This window comes from Phaethon lepturus, unplaced genomic scaffold (assembly GCF_000687285.1).
Source record: "Phaethon lepturus isolate BGI_N335 unplaced genomic scaffold, ASM68728v1 scaffold17698, whole genome shotgun sequence".
NCBI lineage: Eukaryota > Metazoa > Chordata > Aves > Phaethontiformes > Phaethontidae > Phaethon > Phaethon lepturus.
Window position 1 is genome coordinate 64,009 of NW_010560090.1, and position 17,396 is coordinate 81,404.

At 40.1% G+C, this 17,396-nt stretch overlaps 1 protein-coding gene across 1 annotated transcript in view; it reads left to right on the forward strand.

Annotated features, from left to right (window-relative positions):
* EFCAB6 (EF-hand calcium binding domain 6) overlaps nt 1–16,620 on the forward strand; it is a gene marked incomplete at its 5' end in the record, with an annotated part of 77,196 nt that extends 60,576 nt beyond the window's left edge. The window contains 6 exon segments of the mRNA XM_010293574.1: nt 5,024–5,236; nt 8,931–8,962; nt 10,641–10,819; nt 11,247–11,431; nt 13,980–14,129; nt 16,498–16,620. Of these exon segments, the coding sequence (XP_010291876.1) occupies nt 5,024–5,236; nt 8,931–8,962; nt 10,641–10,819; nt 11,247–11,431; nt 13,980–14,129; nt 16,498–16,620 (882 nt within the window).
* Nucleotides 16,621–17,396: the final 776 nt, after the last annotated feature.

Genomic DNA, 17,396 nt, shown 5'->3' on the forward strand with positions numbered 1-17,396 from the left:
TGCCTCCGTCTTTGTTGGGCATGCTGCTGGTGGAAAATCTACAGAGCTAAAGCCTCTTGCTCTCACATCACATCGCTCTCCGCAGTGGCTGCTACAACCCCTTCCTGGAAAATGCAAACTAACCAGTTTCCTTGTGGTCTTGGAAACTATTCCTAAATCAACAGGGGACAGCACTGACATAGCTTACCAGCTCCATGAATGGAGGGTGGCTGTGCTGTGACTCCCCAAACACTGATTTACCTGCAAGTGATGAAATGCACTGAGTGCAATGCTACGGCATATCTGTTGTAACCATACAGTTTTGGGGCTCAAAAAACCCATGCAACAAAGAAGTGACACCCTCAAGTCTTTCCACAACATTGCTTCCTAAATTCATCAGTGTTACTAAGCCAGCCCTTGTGCGTTGTGTTCAGGCATGGGGAGCTGAAGTTCATTTTGCTGCCATGACCTACCTGTGAAATTGTGCCAGGAATACGTAAGGACTTACTTTAAGGAGGTAGTGCTTTTCCCTGTTTTGGGGGTGGGATTTTTACAGGTTTATTCATTACTCTCTGTCCTCATCTGTTGAACCTCTGGACCCTCCTGTTCTGGGCCATTGATTTGATCAGACAACTGACCCATCAGTTACGACCCCGTGCCCAGCAGCAGAGATTAACAGGCCTGCTGATTATGTCCCTGCCCTCAGTCAGCAGCACCACAATCTCTGTCTGTCAGCTGTGCTCCAGGGAAATACCCCTTCTGGGATATGTCCCTGTTTGTGTCTACTTTCCAGTATTACATCTGCTTCAGGATGAGAAATGTCAAAGCTTTCCTTATGCCATGATCTAGCTCCAAGTTTCTCTTTATCCTTAGAGAAACTGTTTTGAAAATTCCCCTTCCTTGCCCCTGATCTCCTGTGCAGTGCCCTCCCCATGACTACAATGTGTTGTCCCTCCCTGTACCAGGGTAACTGTTTTGAGATCTTTCCCCACAGACAAGTCTGCCAAAGTTGTACCTCCCTTCCCCTCTCTCTTCTGAGTAATGAAGAAAAGGATCTAATGGAATTTTAAAATGGAAAATTGTTCCTTGGGATGGAAGCTTTTCACTCTATATTTACTAAGAGAGGAGGCAAAGGAGAAAATAGGGATTAGGGAAAGTAGGAAACACAGTGTTAGGCCACCAGACCTACTGCTGATGGTCTAGACACGGCTGGGGAGACCGAGGAGTAGGGAAGCCTCAATGCTTCTCTACCCAGTTCTACCTGGGCTTAATATTTCATAGTTATTTAATACAATAGTTATTTTAATTACATTTAGAGGAATATGGCATTTTTCTAGACAAGGCAGAGATTGGCAAGTGGAACCACCTTTGATTCGTTGTGTTAAATCTTTTTGGCAAACCATTGTATATAATTACAGATTCTAAACACTACTATCCTGGAAATGCGACCTCAAAACTTGAATCTGCCTGTTGCAAGCAGTTGGTCAAAAGGAAAATGGTACATTACAAAATGACCCTCACTGGCGTTTTCATCTTTTATTTATAATTGGGTTTATTATTGCAAGCTCCTGTTGCACACCAGCTATCAAATCCTCAGCAGACGTAAATCAGCACTCAGGTTAATGGAGCTGATCGCTGCCAGATGAGGATACAGCTCTACTTGTAACTCAGGGATAAAATACAAGCTTCTCTATAGTGCTGAGACTCTGAAAGCTAGGATGGGCTGGCTGGTGAATTACTGGTTGTCTGAACAGAAGAAGAAAACGCATTTCCACCCCAATCCACGCTTAGGCAACTAACTCTGCTGCTTCTGCACATCTTTAGGGAAAAGCATTTATGGAAAACAACTTGAAGGTATGTGTTGTTAGGGTAAAGGAGGGCCCATGGGCTACGCACAGAAGCCTCTAAAACTGTGTAAGCTGTCAAAAGGATGATTACTTCTGGCAAAGGTCATTCTCATGTACAAAGAGGAAAATGCATCCTTTTTCAGGGGAAGACACAAGGGCCTTCTTGTGTAAGTTGTTTCCCAAGACCTTTGGTTTCTGAACCTCCCCAGAAAGGGAGAGAGGTCAGACTTGTGACAGGGCAGGGAACAGGACCAGAGAAATTGTAATTTGTCTTGATGTACTGATTTACTTTCTAATTAAGAATTCCTCTTAATAGAAAAATCTTCCAGAAACAGGAAGGAGCTGCAGGAACGGAGTTTCACTGAGCAGGTGTGGGTGGCAGAGCCTTCTTTTATTACTAATCAGCATAGTTATGCCATTTATAGAAAAGGACATGAGGCTGCGCAAGGAACTTTCTAAAGAAGAAAAATATAGCCCTGCTTTGAACAGCAAGCAAGTTACATAGGGTGGCCCATAAGAAAAGCCTCGTTAATAATGCCCCCCCTCCCTTGGTGAAAGCAGGAGGTGAAAGTGGATTTATGTGGTCCTCCCATGGCGCTCTCAAATTCTGTTAGGAAGGGCGAGAAAGCCTGTGAAGAGCTGAGCAGGGCAGTCAGGTAACCTGGACTTCCCAGCCTACGGCGGCAGCTGGCATTTGGCCGCGGTGCGGGGCAGGTGCCGCTCGGCGGCCAGGCGGTAGTGGAACCGAAGCAGGCTGCGGAGTCCTGGCCCCTGAATTCTGAAGTGGTATACCTGCAGAGGTTGATGGGATGAGTGGAGCACGTGGCAGCGAATGTCAGAAAATCAGCTAAAAGGGAAATAACCCCTTTTTCGTCCAACAGAAATTCTTCTATAAATGGTCTGTAAGCACTGCTAGGGCGCTGCACAGCTCTGAGACAGCTTCATTCCTGTTGCTCCCTTCCAAAGGTGAAGCGAGTCACAGCAAAGCTAAGAAATGTACCCACACTGCTTATAAGGTTAGTTTCAAATGGAGAAATGGCACTTAAATGTCCGGATGCCTGAGCCGGAGTCTGAGATTTTAGGCTCCAGCTCCGTTATTTCAGCTAAAGGTGATTCTTTTAGCTGCAGATGATAGTCATAGATACACACTGAATGTACTAACTGCATGTGGTAGATGAATGTAATGCAATAGCTGAATATAAAAGATTTTCTAGTTTTCAATCTGTGGATTGCAATAAAAGCAAGTGATTTATTTTTTTATTGGCTCTCCAACCATTTTAAGATCAAAGTGTACTAGGTCTTATGAAATAAACAAAAAAATCTTTAAATTAAATAAATTAGGAAAGTTTGCGCTTACAAAACATGTTTCTTTAAAAGGTTGCAGGGCAGTAACACTTTCCCTAAGTCTTTGGCTTCATTAAAATGATTAAAAGCAGCGGTACAGCGCTTTTTAGTTGCAGTCATGTCAGGCAGGCAGGAGGTGTGCCCGGCGCTGGACCGCGCCTGGCAATCTTCATTTCCTGACTACAACAGGGACGGGCTTCTGCGTCTGCATCCGTGATTCCACTTCTCGTATTTCTTTTCTTACTAATAATGCAGCCATAAATCCTGTCCTGCATGTATGTTTTATGTAAAGCATGGTTAATATTGAAAAGTGTTATTTGCATCTGAAGATAGCAGAGTCTTTTCTGATTAGGAGGCAGGTTTCTTGCAGTTCTGTAAGAAACATATTTTCTTTTCCATCCAGTTATAATGATCATGTGAGACGTGACAAGGAAACAGGAGCTCAGGACCAAAAGCCATCTGTTTCTTTTTTGGTATTTCATATTGCATGGAGCAAGAAGGTGGCAAAGCTTATATGCTTAAACATAGGGGTATAAAATATGACAGTAACATTTAATATGTTGTAAAGAAATGTATTTGAACCAAAACCAGATTTATTTATTTTTGGTTTTACCAGGATCTCTTACCGCAGCTACAGTAAAACTGGCTGCCAATTGTGTTTGTGAAAACTTTGCTTTCAAGATATTTTACATATTTAGTTTAGACAGTGCAGTGGGTGGGAAGTCTGCTTCCATTCCTGAAAATAAGTAGTTTCTTCAAAATTCTGGTACTGCTTTTTAAAATTATTATTGTTATTCCACATTGTGCCATTCCTGAGAATGATTTTGTAAGTAAAACTTGGTTTTATTTTAAAAACTGAAGTTTATTGCTAATTCTGGAGGCAGAATGTAAATGTTGAATAGAGTTCATTGATATTTTATTTTATGAAATGCAGGCTTTTGCAAGCACAGTTAGACTTTTGGTATTCTCAAGTATGTCCATATCAAAGCCTAGCAGTGCTTTACTCTGCAGTTTATTCCAACCAACTGTATTTTGTCCTTTTTATTTCTGCTTGCCGTATAACCTTCTACTGTATTTACTCAAAGTGTGGATTTTCCACCCTGCTGAATGCATAATTTAGTTAGCATAAGCTCCAGTGGCAGATTTTAGAAGCCGTACGCTGCTGTTAGATTTGAAAGCAACACACTGAAAGAAGGGGTTTGTGCACATCTTGTGCTAGCATTAACACACTTGTACCCAACCCCTCCTCTGCTGTCCTTTCACACATCCTGTACCTTTGCAGCCTTCAATTGCATCATTTAGCTGTCGCATCCCTTCTGTGGATGACCAGACTAAAAAGTATCGCCGTAAATATACCTGGAACTTAGAAAGGAAAGGGAAATAATTGCCCTCTCTTTCATCTCAGGACTGAAGTGCCTTTTCAATCAAAGAGATTTCCACTGCTTGCTAAAGACTATTCAGATGAGAAGAATACATTTGGGATATTTGGGCTAGTTAGCGTTCGCTTCCCTTTTTTCTGCATTAACAGAATAGCCCTCTTTGTAAGATCACCCAATTTTTTAGACCTTTGTAAAAGTTTAGGTCAGTCTTAGAATCCTGTGCTTTTGTTGGCCTGTCACCAGTTGGATCACATTTATAGAGGGTCTATTTTTTCCCTTTAACTACTTGCATAGCCCCTTTTCTCTTTTGTGGTGCAAGCCAGAATTCCTGGAAGCGGGTTTTACTGCCTGCAGGATCTCGAAGGCCGCCTTCTCCATGGACATTTCCCTCTTTGACTGGCTGAATGCCACACCGCGATTTATAATTTATTCAGTGGATCCATTACAGATTCTCTGTGTATGTTTCTTGTCTAGACTGGTGAAGGGCAAAAAGTCATTCCACCTAAATCTTCTTGGGAGCTGTCAGAGAGAGGCATCCTCTTGCAGATACAAGACGTAGTGACTGCTGGCTTTAACACAATTGCACGAGAGTTTAAAGACATTGACTCTTCAAAAGATAAGACAGTATCAAAAGGCGGGTTCTGGGATATATGTAATCGCCATTTGCAGTGGTTGACTGAAGATCAAGTAAGAAAACTATGTTATTTTCTCTTGTTAATTTAAGTGTACAACTGGGTAAATTGGCTATGGCTGGAGACATGTGGTTTGCATACTGTTGTGTATAGGCAAGTAGTTTAAAAATTTGGATGAAATTAAAATGTTTTAAGACTATCATTCCATGAACATTTGTTGCTACATTTGTGGGAGATTATTTTTTTCCTTATTTCTGAGTATGGTTGTGAACTATAAAATCGCAGGCTTTCTAAAGCAAAGTCACGGCGATGCTATTGCTAATAGGAAAGGTGTGACTTTAAAGCACAGTAGTTCTCTTTCACTAGCTCTTTATCTGTATATTTTGCCATTTTAAAAGTTGGTTTTTTCAGATTTAAGTTAATCCACTTCCAGTTGATAGGAGAAAAAAGCCTTCTCAGCATGGAATAAAAAGTATTTCCATGGGAAGCTAATGCAAATTTCTTTTTCTTAGCAGCTATTTTGTACTGCACTCCTTGGACAAAGGAAGGGGCAAGCATTTGACATTTCCCGGCCACCTCTCAGATACTTTTCTGGGTTAAAGATTCCCCCAGATTAGCAGAGTTTATGTAACTTAGAATTTGGCTCGAGCGACCGAAGTCATGGCATGAATCTGGCAGTACAAACCATCTGATTAGCCCAGTGCTAATTTCAGGTGAACCTGAGAGGCCAGTCTTTTGTAAGATTCTGCTTCTGCTGAACTTGAGGCTTTTTTTTAATCTTTTCTAATGCTGGTTCAATGTGATTTTTTTTTTTTTTTCCCCTAGTCCAAAGACCAGGTGAATAATAAAACAGAGGGAACTTTGACTAAAAGATTTCAGATTTCACTTAACAGTCTAACCTTCATGCTCATGAGTGCATCAGTGCCATTTGGCAGCAAACTGAAAGACAAGACACGGAGCCTCCAAACTCATACACATGTCTGCACTACAGAAAATTATTTTGGTACTTTGCTCATTGCAGATATACCCTCTGATTTCTTGGTCCAGCATTTTTTACTATAAATTGCAGACAGGAGCAGGGCTTGCTTGTAATTACAGCAAAGAGGTTGCACAGTCTACCATGTTATCAGGCACTGCTACACATGTTTAAAGATACAGATGAAAGCACTGAAAAAAATAAAAATATTTTTCCACTTCCCCTTTGAAAATACTAGAAAAAAACCCAGATGGCCTGTGCACTCTATTCCTAGTGGCCACACTTCTAGTAGGGTACCAAGTGCAAGTGCCAGATCTGAACCTGGAGCCTCAACACCAGGTGAAAACAAAAGTGAAAATGTGGTGACACTCTTTCCTCATCTTTGTGAACCACTAAGCAGAAGCGCCAGGGTGAGCTCATGGCTGAGCCCTGACTGAGGCAGGAGAATGTACACCTTCCTCGGCTGTGAAAAATCTCTTGGTTTTTTTTCCTCTTTTGGAAGCAGTAAGGGAGGCATCTCCAGCTGAAGAGTCCTCCAGACTAGATCCTGTCTACTTTACACTCAAGAAGCAGCGAAGAGACATGGGAGCTATTTTATACTTAAAAGAACCTCAGACAAGTGAAGAAAAAAAAAAATTGATAGAAACTGTCATCCATAATAGCAATGAGAAGCAGGCCTGAGGAGCCTCATTTATATAAGCAGCAGCCTCAGTGTGAGTGAGACTCAAGCCCTGTATCTCCAGAGATATTTTGATTTTGACAGACTTCTCAAAGATATGCCTACGTATATCTATAAGAAGATGCCCCAGGAGAGCCTTCCAATCTGGGTACAGGGTTTGCGACTACTAATCCAAACCTCTGTTGTTCAGGCTGTTGTCACTGCTCAGAGTTGTTATGGAAGTGTTACTAATAGTCATAGTCTAGATGACTATAAAAATGTCCTCTTTTATCCTTCTTTGGATGATGGCCACTTACTGTTTGCTATTAAGAAGGCCCAGCTGGTATCTGTTTCAAGTAGTGGATGAAGAATTTCTTCCTGAAGTTTGAATTCTTGGTCTTGTGAAGTTCTGATACTGTGACCTTTTTCACAAAAGGCTAAAGATGGTAAACAACACTGCAAGCAATGTGTCGATTAATATCTTGCTGACTGACATCCCCCTTTTTATCACAGGCACTTTTCTCTTCTCTGCTTGAACTCCCTTGACTTGCTTGAACTATCTGCAATCCCCCAAATGGCTAAACTTTGTTGGGTGTTGAAATAGTTTCTAACTATAGCTAAACCAGCTCATCAGGGTATTGTTCTAGTTAATTGAAGTTTGTAATACACTTTGAGATCCTCGTATGAACTGTGAAGTATAATCACAAGCGCAAAATAGAATTGTTTATAATTCATAATGTGGTAGCAGCCAGGCCAATGGGGGAAAGTTGAAAGGAAATTCAAAATGTATCCTTTGCCCTTTGAAGTTTGACTGCAATTTGGCACATGCATCAAAGAGGTGACTAGTTTCCTTTAGGGTTTAAATCTCTGCCGAAAAAGATCAAATCAAAAGCAATCTGAGGTTCCCAATTAGATTTATATTAAAAATCAATAATGAAGACCCTAAAAAGGCATACTGATGGCTCTTGAAACACTTGTGCAATGAGTGCAGCTCATTTAAGGGCAGGCTGTGATAATCCTTGCTTTGATTAGTAGCTATATCATGAGTAGTCCCATTTAATTTAGTGCAGTGATTTACTGAATAAAATGCTATTCAGCGGGAAATCATCCCAGCCTTGTCCTCATGATTCCATATGTAGCCTGGAGGGTGGGCTACCTGGGCTGTGTTGAGCCAAGCAGCCACAAGGACCTCCATGGGCAGCAGAAGCAAGGGTATCAGCAGCTGGGCCCAGGTTTTCTGTAGGCTGGCTGTATTGTAAAGGTACAGTTCCTGGCCATAGATCATAACTATATGTGATTCTAAAGGCTGTAAAGATTTCATGCTATGTTCTTTCATGCTGATTCATTTTGCCCTCCAGGTGAAATAATTAGTTGATGCAAATACAATAACTGAGGAACCTTAATGGCCTCCTGAGATGGTGGTATAACTTAGGTGCACCTGATAGCATGAGAAATTTGCCTCAATGGTACTTAGCCAGGATACAGGTGCACCATGTATTTGATTTACATCTCATGTTAAAGTGTTATTCTTTTATACTTCAGCTCAATCACTATGTCTAATCACAGGGTTTAGTAGCTTAAACGGCACACTAAGGACACAATTCAATTAAAAAATGTCCTGCAGAAATACTTTTATATTGTTTTCCCAGCCTTGTGTAGGCTTCTGCAGAGAAACTGTGATTTCTTTTTAATAAGATGGGCCCTAGGATTCCTTCTATTCCAAGTCATCCTCTCCCTTTCTTTTTGATATGTTTTGTCACATCCTTAGTACATAAGGGGATTATGTTGTTGTTGTAAAATTAGTATTTACAAAAGTCATCTTTTGCTTCTTCATTAGCTTGAAAATCTTTGGAAGACAGTGGATGGCAGCGCTGGTGGATGCTTGAAGTATCAGGACTTTTTGAAGAAGTTTAGCTTGGAACATGTAACTATGTCATCAAGCACTCCCAGTGCAACTACTTCTGCAACTTCTACCAAGCCAGTTACCTGTGCTGTGCAGGACCCACGCATGTCTTCTCAGCCTGAAAGTCCCAAGACACAATCTTCTCTAGCAGGGCAAAAGAGTGTAAGTGTGGTGGTTTTATGAATTTTCTGGATTTTCACTTCTGTGCATAGGCTGAAAGTAATGGCTGTGGAATTCAGTGCAGGTATTCCTATTGATTGCCCATAAAATCAGGCACAACCACCTGCCAATAAGCAAATTAGGTAACTTGCAAACCTCTGTTACACTGACAAAAATTGGGCCAGACAGTAACTCCACTGAAGTCAAAGGATATATGTCAATTATACCAATAGCATTCCCTGCTTGGAATAAATTGGTATCAGTATAAATGCTATTATCGTACACATATCTGTGGTCATCTGACAAAGCTAGGCAGGATTGGCAGTTCCAGTTTTCTAATAGGTATTGTTGGCCTGTCCAAAAACATCCTGGTGGTCTTATCTGCTTTCTGGTGGATGCCAAATTATAGCTGCTAATGCCTGATAGTCTGATAGACTTGCCATGAAGGCCAGTGGTCTGAGAGAAGTAAAAGCAGCAGATTAGGAATGCAGTAGTTTTGCTTCATTTTTGCATCCATACCTATACTTCATGTCAATAATGCACTTTGGTCCTTTCCACTGCCATGCTGGCCTCTTACCCTAGTGATAGAATTCAAAGAAAGGTGGGGAAATCACTACAGGCAGAAAGATTAAAGATCTCCCTTGTGGAGCTGCACCTATGTATTCCATGTTCTTTAGCTACAACCAAACTTAAAACAGAAAAATAAAATACTTGAAATTATTCTGTGCTTGGAACATGCTTGGATTTTCTGACTACTTCTACATGGAGATGTTTAGCTACTGAAAAAGAAATAACAGATTGAGCAAATTAAAGATGCAAACAACTTGTCAGGGTTGGTAAATCTAAACATTGGCCCATTGCTCACTCAATTATTGCATTAACTATAGGTTCTTTCTTGAAAAGCTCAGACAACTAGCTACATGCATCCATCATGCTTTGATCCAGTTCCCAGAGAAAGCAATGGAAAATTCCTCGTTACTGTCTCTGAATGCTAGATTGGGCAGTATAAGACAATAGGAAGGGAACTTAAGTCTCCCCAAACTCATGGCTGTTGAAAAGACCCTGGCCAGCCTGCACACCAATCAGGATGAATGTTCCTGCAGCATTCATTGCATGGAAATGTGTGTGAGGCCTCAGCAAGTCTGCACCAGTAAGACCCTCAAAAGAGGGCTGGGAAATATCACTAAATAGGGGATTATACATTGGATTTAGAAGCATAAATACCATTTGTGCACATATTGTCCAGTGGTAGGCTGAGGCTTTGCTTCCAGCTCACCCATAGCACTGCTGAGGCAGTAATCAAAAAGACACTGAGCACCAGGATCCTCTCACATTATTTCTTCTGTGGCTTTGCATAGGACCAGGAGTTCTCCCAATAACAAATCAAAGCAATGTTATTTTGTAATTCAGTGACTTTGCACTGGTTTGTTTGTTCTAAGATGGCACTAAATAGCTTTTTTTTTGAACACAGTATCATGCCATTTAATAAGAAAGTTTGGAGAAACTATAAATGATTTACAAATTAAGCTAAATAAAGAAAAAGTGGTTAAGGCCCATTAAATGAATAGCATCATTTTGACACAAAGAGTGTTCTCACATTCTTATCTACAGTTTTGCAGACACAATTCAAATCAGACTTAGAAGTGGGTCAAATGGTACATTAACCTCAAATCTGGAAGACCAGAAACTGGATTTGTCATCTGGTGGTTTGTCTACACAACCAGTAAAACTCAATGGAAAAATCTGTTACCTCTTTCTTCTAGATACCAACATCCAGTCGTCCTCAGACAACAACAACTTGTTGTTGCACCTATCCTTAACTGTGAAACAATAGAAAATAAGATAAGAAAGAACATCCAACATTCCTGGAGAGGCATACTGAAAGTATGCAAAGAGAAGGATGTCAGCAAGCTAGGAGAAATCCCAGTGTCAGACTTCCTAGGTTTGTTACCATCTGAAAAGTGCTTTATTCATTCTCAGATGCATTCTGTTTTCTTTCTGATGTCCCAGCCATAGGAACATCTGGCCTCTAGTGTGACATCCACTGCATGATGGCTCCAGGTACCACCCTGCTATTGCAGAACACGTTAGCTTCAGATCTCTTATCTCAGTTAATGTCAAGGAGTACTTCTGCCTTGAAAATCAAAATGACATGTTATCAGTCCTCTGAAACCCTGTAAAATGTGAATTGCCACACCATAAGTGAAGGCATATGCGTATACCTGCATACAGCAAGATCTGCATAACATTTATGCAGCAGTCACTGCAACTGATGGCCTGTCAACATAGCCCTGCTAAAAATTGTGAACATGGGACAATGTTTGGCCATTTTTAAGAATGACAAAATGAATACTTTCTTTGCATTTCAGATATAGCAGAGAAATTCAATTTGGATTTAAGTGAAGGGGAAATTAACCAAATAACAACAAAATATGATTTAAAGAAAAACAGAAGACTTGCATATTATGACTTCCTTCAGAGCTGTATCTTGTTGTTCAAACCACAGGAAAGCTCACTGCTACAGAGGGTGATTATACAGAAGCCACAAAAGCCAGTAGGTACAAAGCACTTAAAAAAAATCAAAATTACTGTTTTTTTCAGTTTCTACTGTACTGATAGGGTGTTTCATGGCCTGTTTCTATAGTCACTTTATGCAGGAGCTTTTCTTTCTCTTATTTAATCCCACGATATTAATTGCCTAGTATTCATTTGGTACCTCCTTCAACTGAAGTATTTAACTCTCTGGAATAATGTTCTGTATGTCCAGGTTATATGGTAAATTGGACAAATTTGCTAAAATGTGGATAATAATTCCAAATAGAAAACCATCCATAGGAGCCAATGGTTTAAGAGCTTTTGTTGAACTGAATAAAAAACAATCTAGAAATAAAAAGTGCATGGGATGTGTCTTGGGATGGCCCTGACTAGAGACCTTGTCAGCAAACTATCCCTCTGCTCCATACCCCGCACTGTAAGAAAAGCCCAGAGGAAGCTCTTACTTGCACTGCTGTTAATGGCCATTAAATACATCCAGTAGCCAGGACTGGCCAGCACACACTGTGCCCTCACAGCTCTCCCTGCCACACATATCAGCTCCCCAAGCTGCAACGAAGAGGCAAAAGAGTCTCAGCAAGACAGCTACACAGAGGCTGTTCCCCTCTGCCCACAGTACTGCTCTAGGGCAGGAAAGATCAGAAGAGACACAGAAATCTGGCTCTCATGGCCCAGAAAGAAAGGTGTTGGTAATAGCATCCCAATCAAGTTATGTAGTAGGAACAGTGCCAAATTCCAAATCTGCTCATTCAGCAAGCCTGCTACATTTTTAGGCTGTTTCTGATTGTGCCTAATTAGTTTAGATATGGTTAGTAGCAGCATTTCATAGAGAAATTACATTACCAAACTGTTTTCAGATGTGAAACAAACAGATTGCTACCAGGGTATGAAGATAGTATCATTAGGAATTATCAAGTATTCACTAACAGTAGGGAGAGTAAGGTAAAACTATTAAATTTTGTATCAAAGAACTTCATTATCTTACATAAGGTTTCTTTTATACACAAATTTGATGCTGTAAAATTCCATACCAGTATTCTGGAGGGGATAAAGCAGTAATTTAAATCCCTATGTAGTGGTCTCAATTTTTATTTTATTTATTCTATTTGGAAAAAACAATGAAGGTCTCAGTCCATGTTCTGAGCACCTTTGTATAATATAATATTCAGAGTGAAATTTCCTCATAAATTGCTCACTCCATTCCACCTAGGATGTATACAGATCAAAAGAAATCATAAAAACCAAACTTCTTTTGGGGGTGTCAGGCATAATTCCTTCTTTTTTTCAAAAGGTCTGAATCAATGGCCTAGGGTTTCATGGAAGCATCCAGGCTCTGAGCTATGAAAACAACCCAAGTTGAAGTCATCGTAAAGCGCCCTTTCCCTTCCATCAGCTCTCAAGAGAACTCAGTACTTCAGGTTGGAAAATGCATTATTCATTTACCCACTCATTCCTCAGCTGCACAGTCTGTTGGAAGAATACCCCAAAAGCACAGAAAAATGGTACAGCTGCCCCAAGGTTCTTACAGCACATGTCGGTGCAGCACAGCCTCTGTGTCCATGTAGCAGATGTATGAAGTCAACTGTACATTTCCTTCACAAGGAGATGCATGTAGAGACTCCAGTGACATGTGCAACTGGCACACAACAACAGTAATAAATGCTGGGAGAGCACAGGGAGAAGCTGAGATGGATATGTTCTAGTTTTTTTTTTAAAAAAGGTAGTAGAGAAGATCAAGTGCAGGGGGAAGCTGAGATGGATATGTTTTAGTTTTTGGTTTTTTTTAAAAAGGTAGTAGAGAAGATGAAGAGCCTGCAGGTGGATTGGACCTTGTTGACTTTTCCCCAAAGTCCTTTACTCATCACTCCAGTGTTAAAGCTTTGTACAAGTGGAATTAATTTTGCCTTAGTGAACAGTTCCCAAGTTTGTGTGATCAGGGTATACCAATGTAACAGGTTTAGCCAGGTTAAAACAACAGGCCACATGTCCCAAAGAAAATTAACCCTATGGTCCAGCTGTGGAACCATAAAAATGTTCAAAAACTGGTTACAAGATATTTTATGTGCTGGGAAAAATTGTACAGCAGGGTTTTGTTTATTCTTAAATAAATACCATACTGCTCCCACAGTTGGCTTATGCATTCAGTCACCTTTAAGCAAAAATTCCACTCTGAAAAATGAACACCACAGAGAATTAAGTGACGGAAAGAGGGAGTTGAAATAAGGACAAGCATAATACATGTGAAAGCACTGAGATCTGAGCAGAAGTAACACTGACTTCAGAATCAGTTTCAAATAATAAAGTTAGGGCTTTGACAGTGATTAAGTAAATATACCATCTGCATTTCCCAAGAATATCAACATTTTATAGGTTAAAATAATCTTGTGTAAACAGTATCTTGCAATAATTTGTAAACAACTATTCATCAGCCAGTTGCAGATTAAGGCAGTATTACAGTCCAACATCTTTTCATTCTGCATTATAGTTGTGCCCAGTTGTGTTCATGATGCTGTTAGAAAATGCAAGTCTTTCTCATCCAACTTTGTTAGCTGAGTCCTGGACCACAAACCACATCTTTCTTCAGCACAATGCTGAGAATTCAGCCCCAGATCCTGCACTGCTGGAGACCAATGAAGCGAACTTTTAAATCCTATGATGAAAGTCGTACTGGACTGTTAAGTATCACAGATTTCAGACAAGTAAGTTGCATTTAGCAAATAATAGTCAGAAAATTACAGGTATCTAAGCTTCCTGATTGAAAATTTTCTGAAAAATGGTACTGAACTAGAGCATATAAATTCATCATGGCTCCCCTCTGTGACTTCAGCTCTGACCATTCCTCACAGTAATCTTTCTCCACATGCAATTACACTTCCTTGGGGTCTGAGGTCTTGGTGGGGTCCTGAATAAATAAAACAGAGAAAAACCTTAGTCCCTATACAAAGTTTAAATGCAAACCTTTCACAAACACATGGGAAGGGAATAGAAGCATACCTTCTGGTAGGTCTCCCTACAGGCACTGCTACAGCTACAGGATCCTGCAACACCCCAACTAGTGAAGCCATTCCACATTTAGAAGAGACCACAAGTAATCCTCATTTGCGAGCCTCTGTTTCTTGTTCCTCTCTTTGCTCTTTGGTGTGCAGCATAATTTTGTATCAGGCAAGGGATCTGTATCCTCTGCAAATATTTAGGCACCTCGTATCTCTTCAAACAGCAAATACACACCTGTGTGTTCTGGGTATCAACAATTCTTCATCTAGATCCATGGGGAGTTTAATTTTTGCTTGGCTTTACTGATTTCAAAACCTTTGACACTGTTTTAACTAGGAATAATAATCACTATCTGCTCTGGAGTAATTCTGAATATTTACTATTCAACTGCAACAATAGAGTGGGGCCATAAACCCATTTAATGCTGGGTGCATTAGGACACCCCTTGGTATCACTACAACTTCAAAAAAAAAAAATCAACTAGCAGACAGGATGCTCAATCGCAGAAAGCAAATGCTTGACTGCAATAAGCAAAAATAAGGTGTGCTTCTGATGCTCCCCTTCCCCCGGAGCTGTAGGAAGCCAGCTTGCTTCATTATACGAGTCACAGAACTGCTCTTTTAAATTTGCACTTATTTAGGACTGGTGGGAATGTGATGTGTTCTGGCACTGTCGCACAGCTGAAACCCAAGTCCCTGCCTGTCCCTCTCTAAAGGCTGAGGAGCAAGACGCATCAATGTGGCCATATCAACTTTGTGCCTGAGGCTCCCTGTTTATCACTGCAGATTTCTCATTGCTTGGGCACTGCCTCAGCAGACCAGGCTCAGGGAAGGAGTGAAGATCAGGCTCATTGCATTTGCTCTTAATTTGTCATATTCCTCTAAGACATGTGATGATTACCATTTCTAGTTAAAGCAATGTCAACAACTTTCAAATCAAGCTTCTTGACATGATGTAAGCTAAGGAAAAAAAAAACCACAAGCAAAAAACTCTTCATGGATCTAGATCAAGAAGCAATCCCCAGTTCCAAAAGCCTACTACAAAAGTGTTAATCTGCTGTTTGACAAGATATCAAGTGATTTGTGGAGGTACAGATCCCTTTATCTCCTAGGTAACTTCATTTACTGAAACGGGGAAATTAGCTCGCTACCAACTCCAGTAACACTGCTATTTATGGCTGTACTATCTGCAAGGGGTCATTAGTGATTTCTGATGCTGAGCTGTTAAGAGGGAAAGGGGCGGATTAATGCAAGTTTGCCAGAAAACTAATGACAACTGGCATAGCACACAAGGACACACCGTGTTGCTGGTAACTTCCAGGGTTTAAATTCCCAAGTGTGTCTAAAACCAGAAGTAATCCTCAGAAATTAATGCACTGTTCTCAACACCCTGACATGAAAGAAAATGTTTTAAAACTGTTGAAGTGCTGAAAAATGCACCAGGTGAAATGTTTGAAAGGTGCAAGTATCTAACCTGGCTTTTAGCATCAGGTGAACCAGATGCATCCTGTTCAAGTTGGGTTCTCACTGAAGTGTTAGGAAAGCATGCTTACAGGCTGATCATTTGTCCCATGGAAATTAAAAGTATGGAGTGCACCATGGGCATTATTATTACATAGGGGTTTGCACAGTTTGAGTGACTAGATTATTCCTTCTGTTTCCCCAGATGCAAAGAAAGGAAGATATTCCACCTCTTCACCTCATCTCCAGATAGCATGAAAGCCTTTTAAACATGCATATTTTATAAATTAGCTTCTATGCACATGGGTGCTCCCCATTTCACAATGCTCCCTCAGGCAAGAGCTAGTTGGGCTAGTGGACAAAACCCCCTGGGTATGCAGGTGTTCAGCTAGGCAACCCAGGGGGCCAGTATTGGCATGGGCAGCGTAAGAGATGATAAAAGAAGGTTTGATTTTCTAATATTCTGAGAAACCTAAGACAGGGTGGAGCTGAATAACCAATAAAATATCCAAGTTACTTTACAAAGAAATTTTAGCAAGAGAAACTAATGTTTTTACTTCTTGCTCTCCCAAAGCACTGGAGTAAGTTTTAAAGTTCTCTCTGTCTTTTGTAGGTTCTTCATGACTACTGCATTGACCTAACTGAAGAGGAGTTATTCAACATTTTGGAATATTATGATAAAATTTTGTCTTCAAAAATATCCTGTAATGATTTTCTCTGGGCATTCATACAGTAGGATTTGGTCAAATGCAGGAAACAGTAGATAAAGACAGTGACTGACTTATAATTTCAAACTAATAAATTAATTGAGTATGGTTTTTTTGTATCTATTCATTAGAAAACTCAAAATACTTTAAAATTCTGACAGTGGTCCTGTGTTGTGGATTATATCTACACTGTGAGGGAATTAATTTTGCATAATCCATTTATCAAAAAAGAAAAATACAACAATTAACATTATCAAAATAATGCTTCCTAAGACATCTCCAAAAGCAATTCATCTAAGGAAATTCTTTTTTTATAATTGTATGCTTTTTATTAATGACATACTCTTAACTTCAGTAAAAAGGTTTACAAGGCATACTATTCAATTTCCTCAGCTGTCATTTTCCAAGTGTATTACTTCTAATATGTTATCCTTCATTATTCAAAAAAATCATACCATTTCTTGGTGCATTTTTTTTCTCTACTTGCAGTGCCATATTTGTACTGTCAAAGACATGTTAATTTGCACCAGCTATTGAAATCTGAGCAGATGTCAACTGTGTGTGGACACTACACCTTCCTCTGTTAAAATTGTTCTAAACTGTGCTGAAGGCTGTAGAAAAGAAGTAGCTACTTTCCCAATAAACATTGGCTTCTTAACTGTAGAGAAATATTCCCAGTGTTAGCCTTGAGGTTTATTTTTAAGGATACTATATATATATATATTTATACATTACACAGTAAACTGCAAGTAAAACTTCTGCTTAGATTTCCCAGTTCTAGAAAAAGATCTGTTCTAATAGCTTG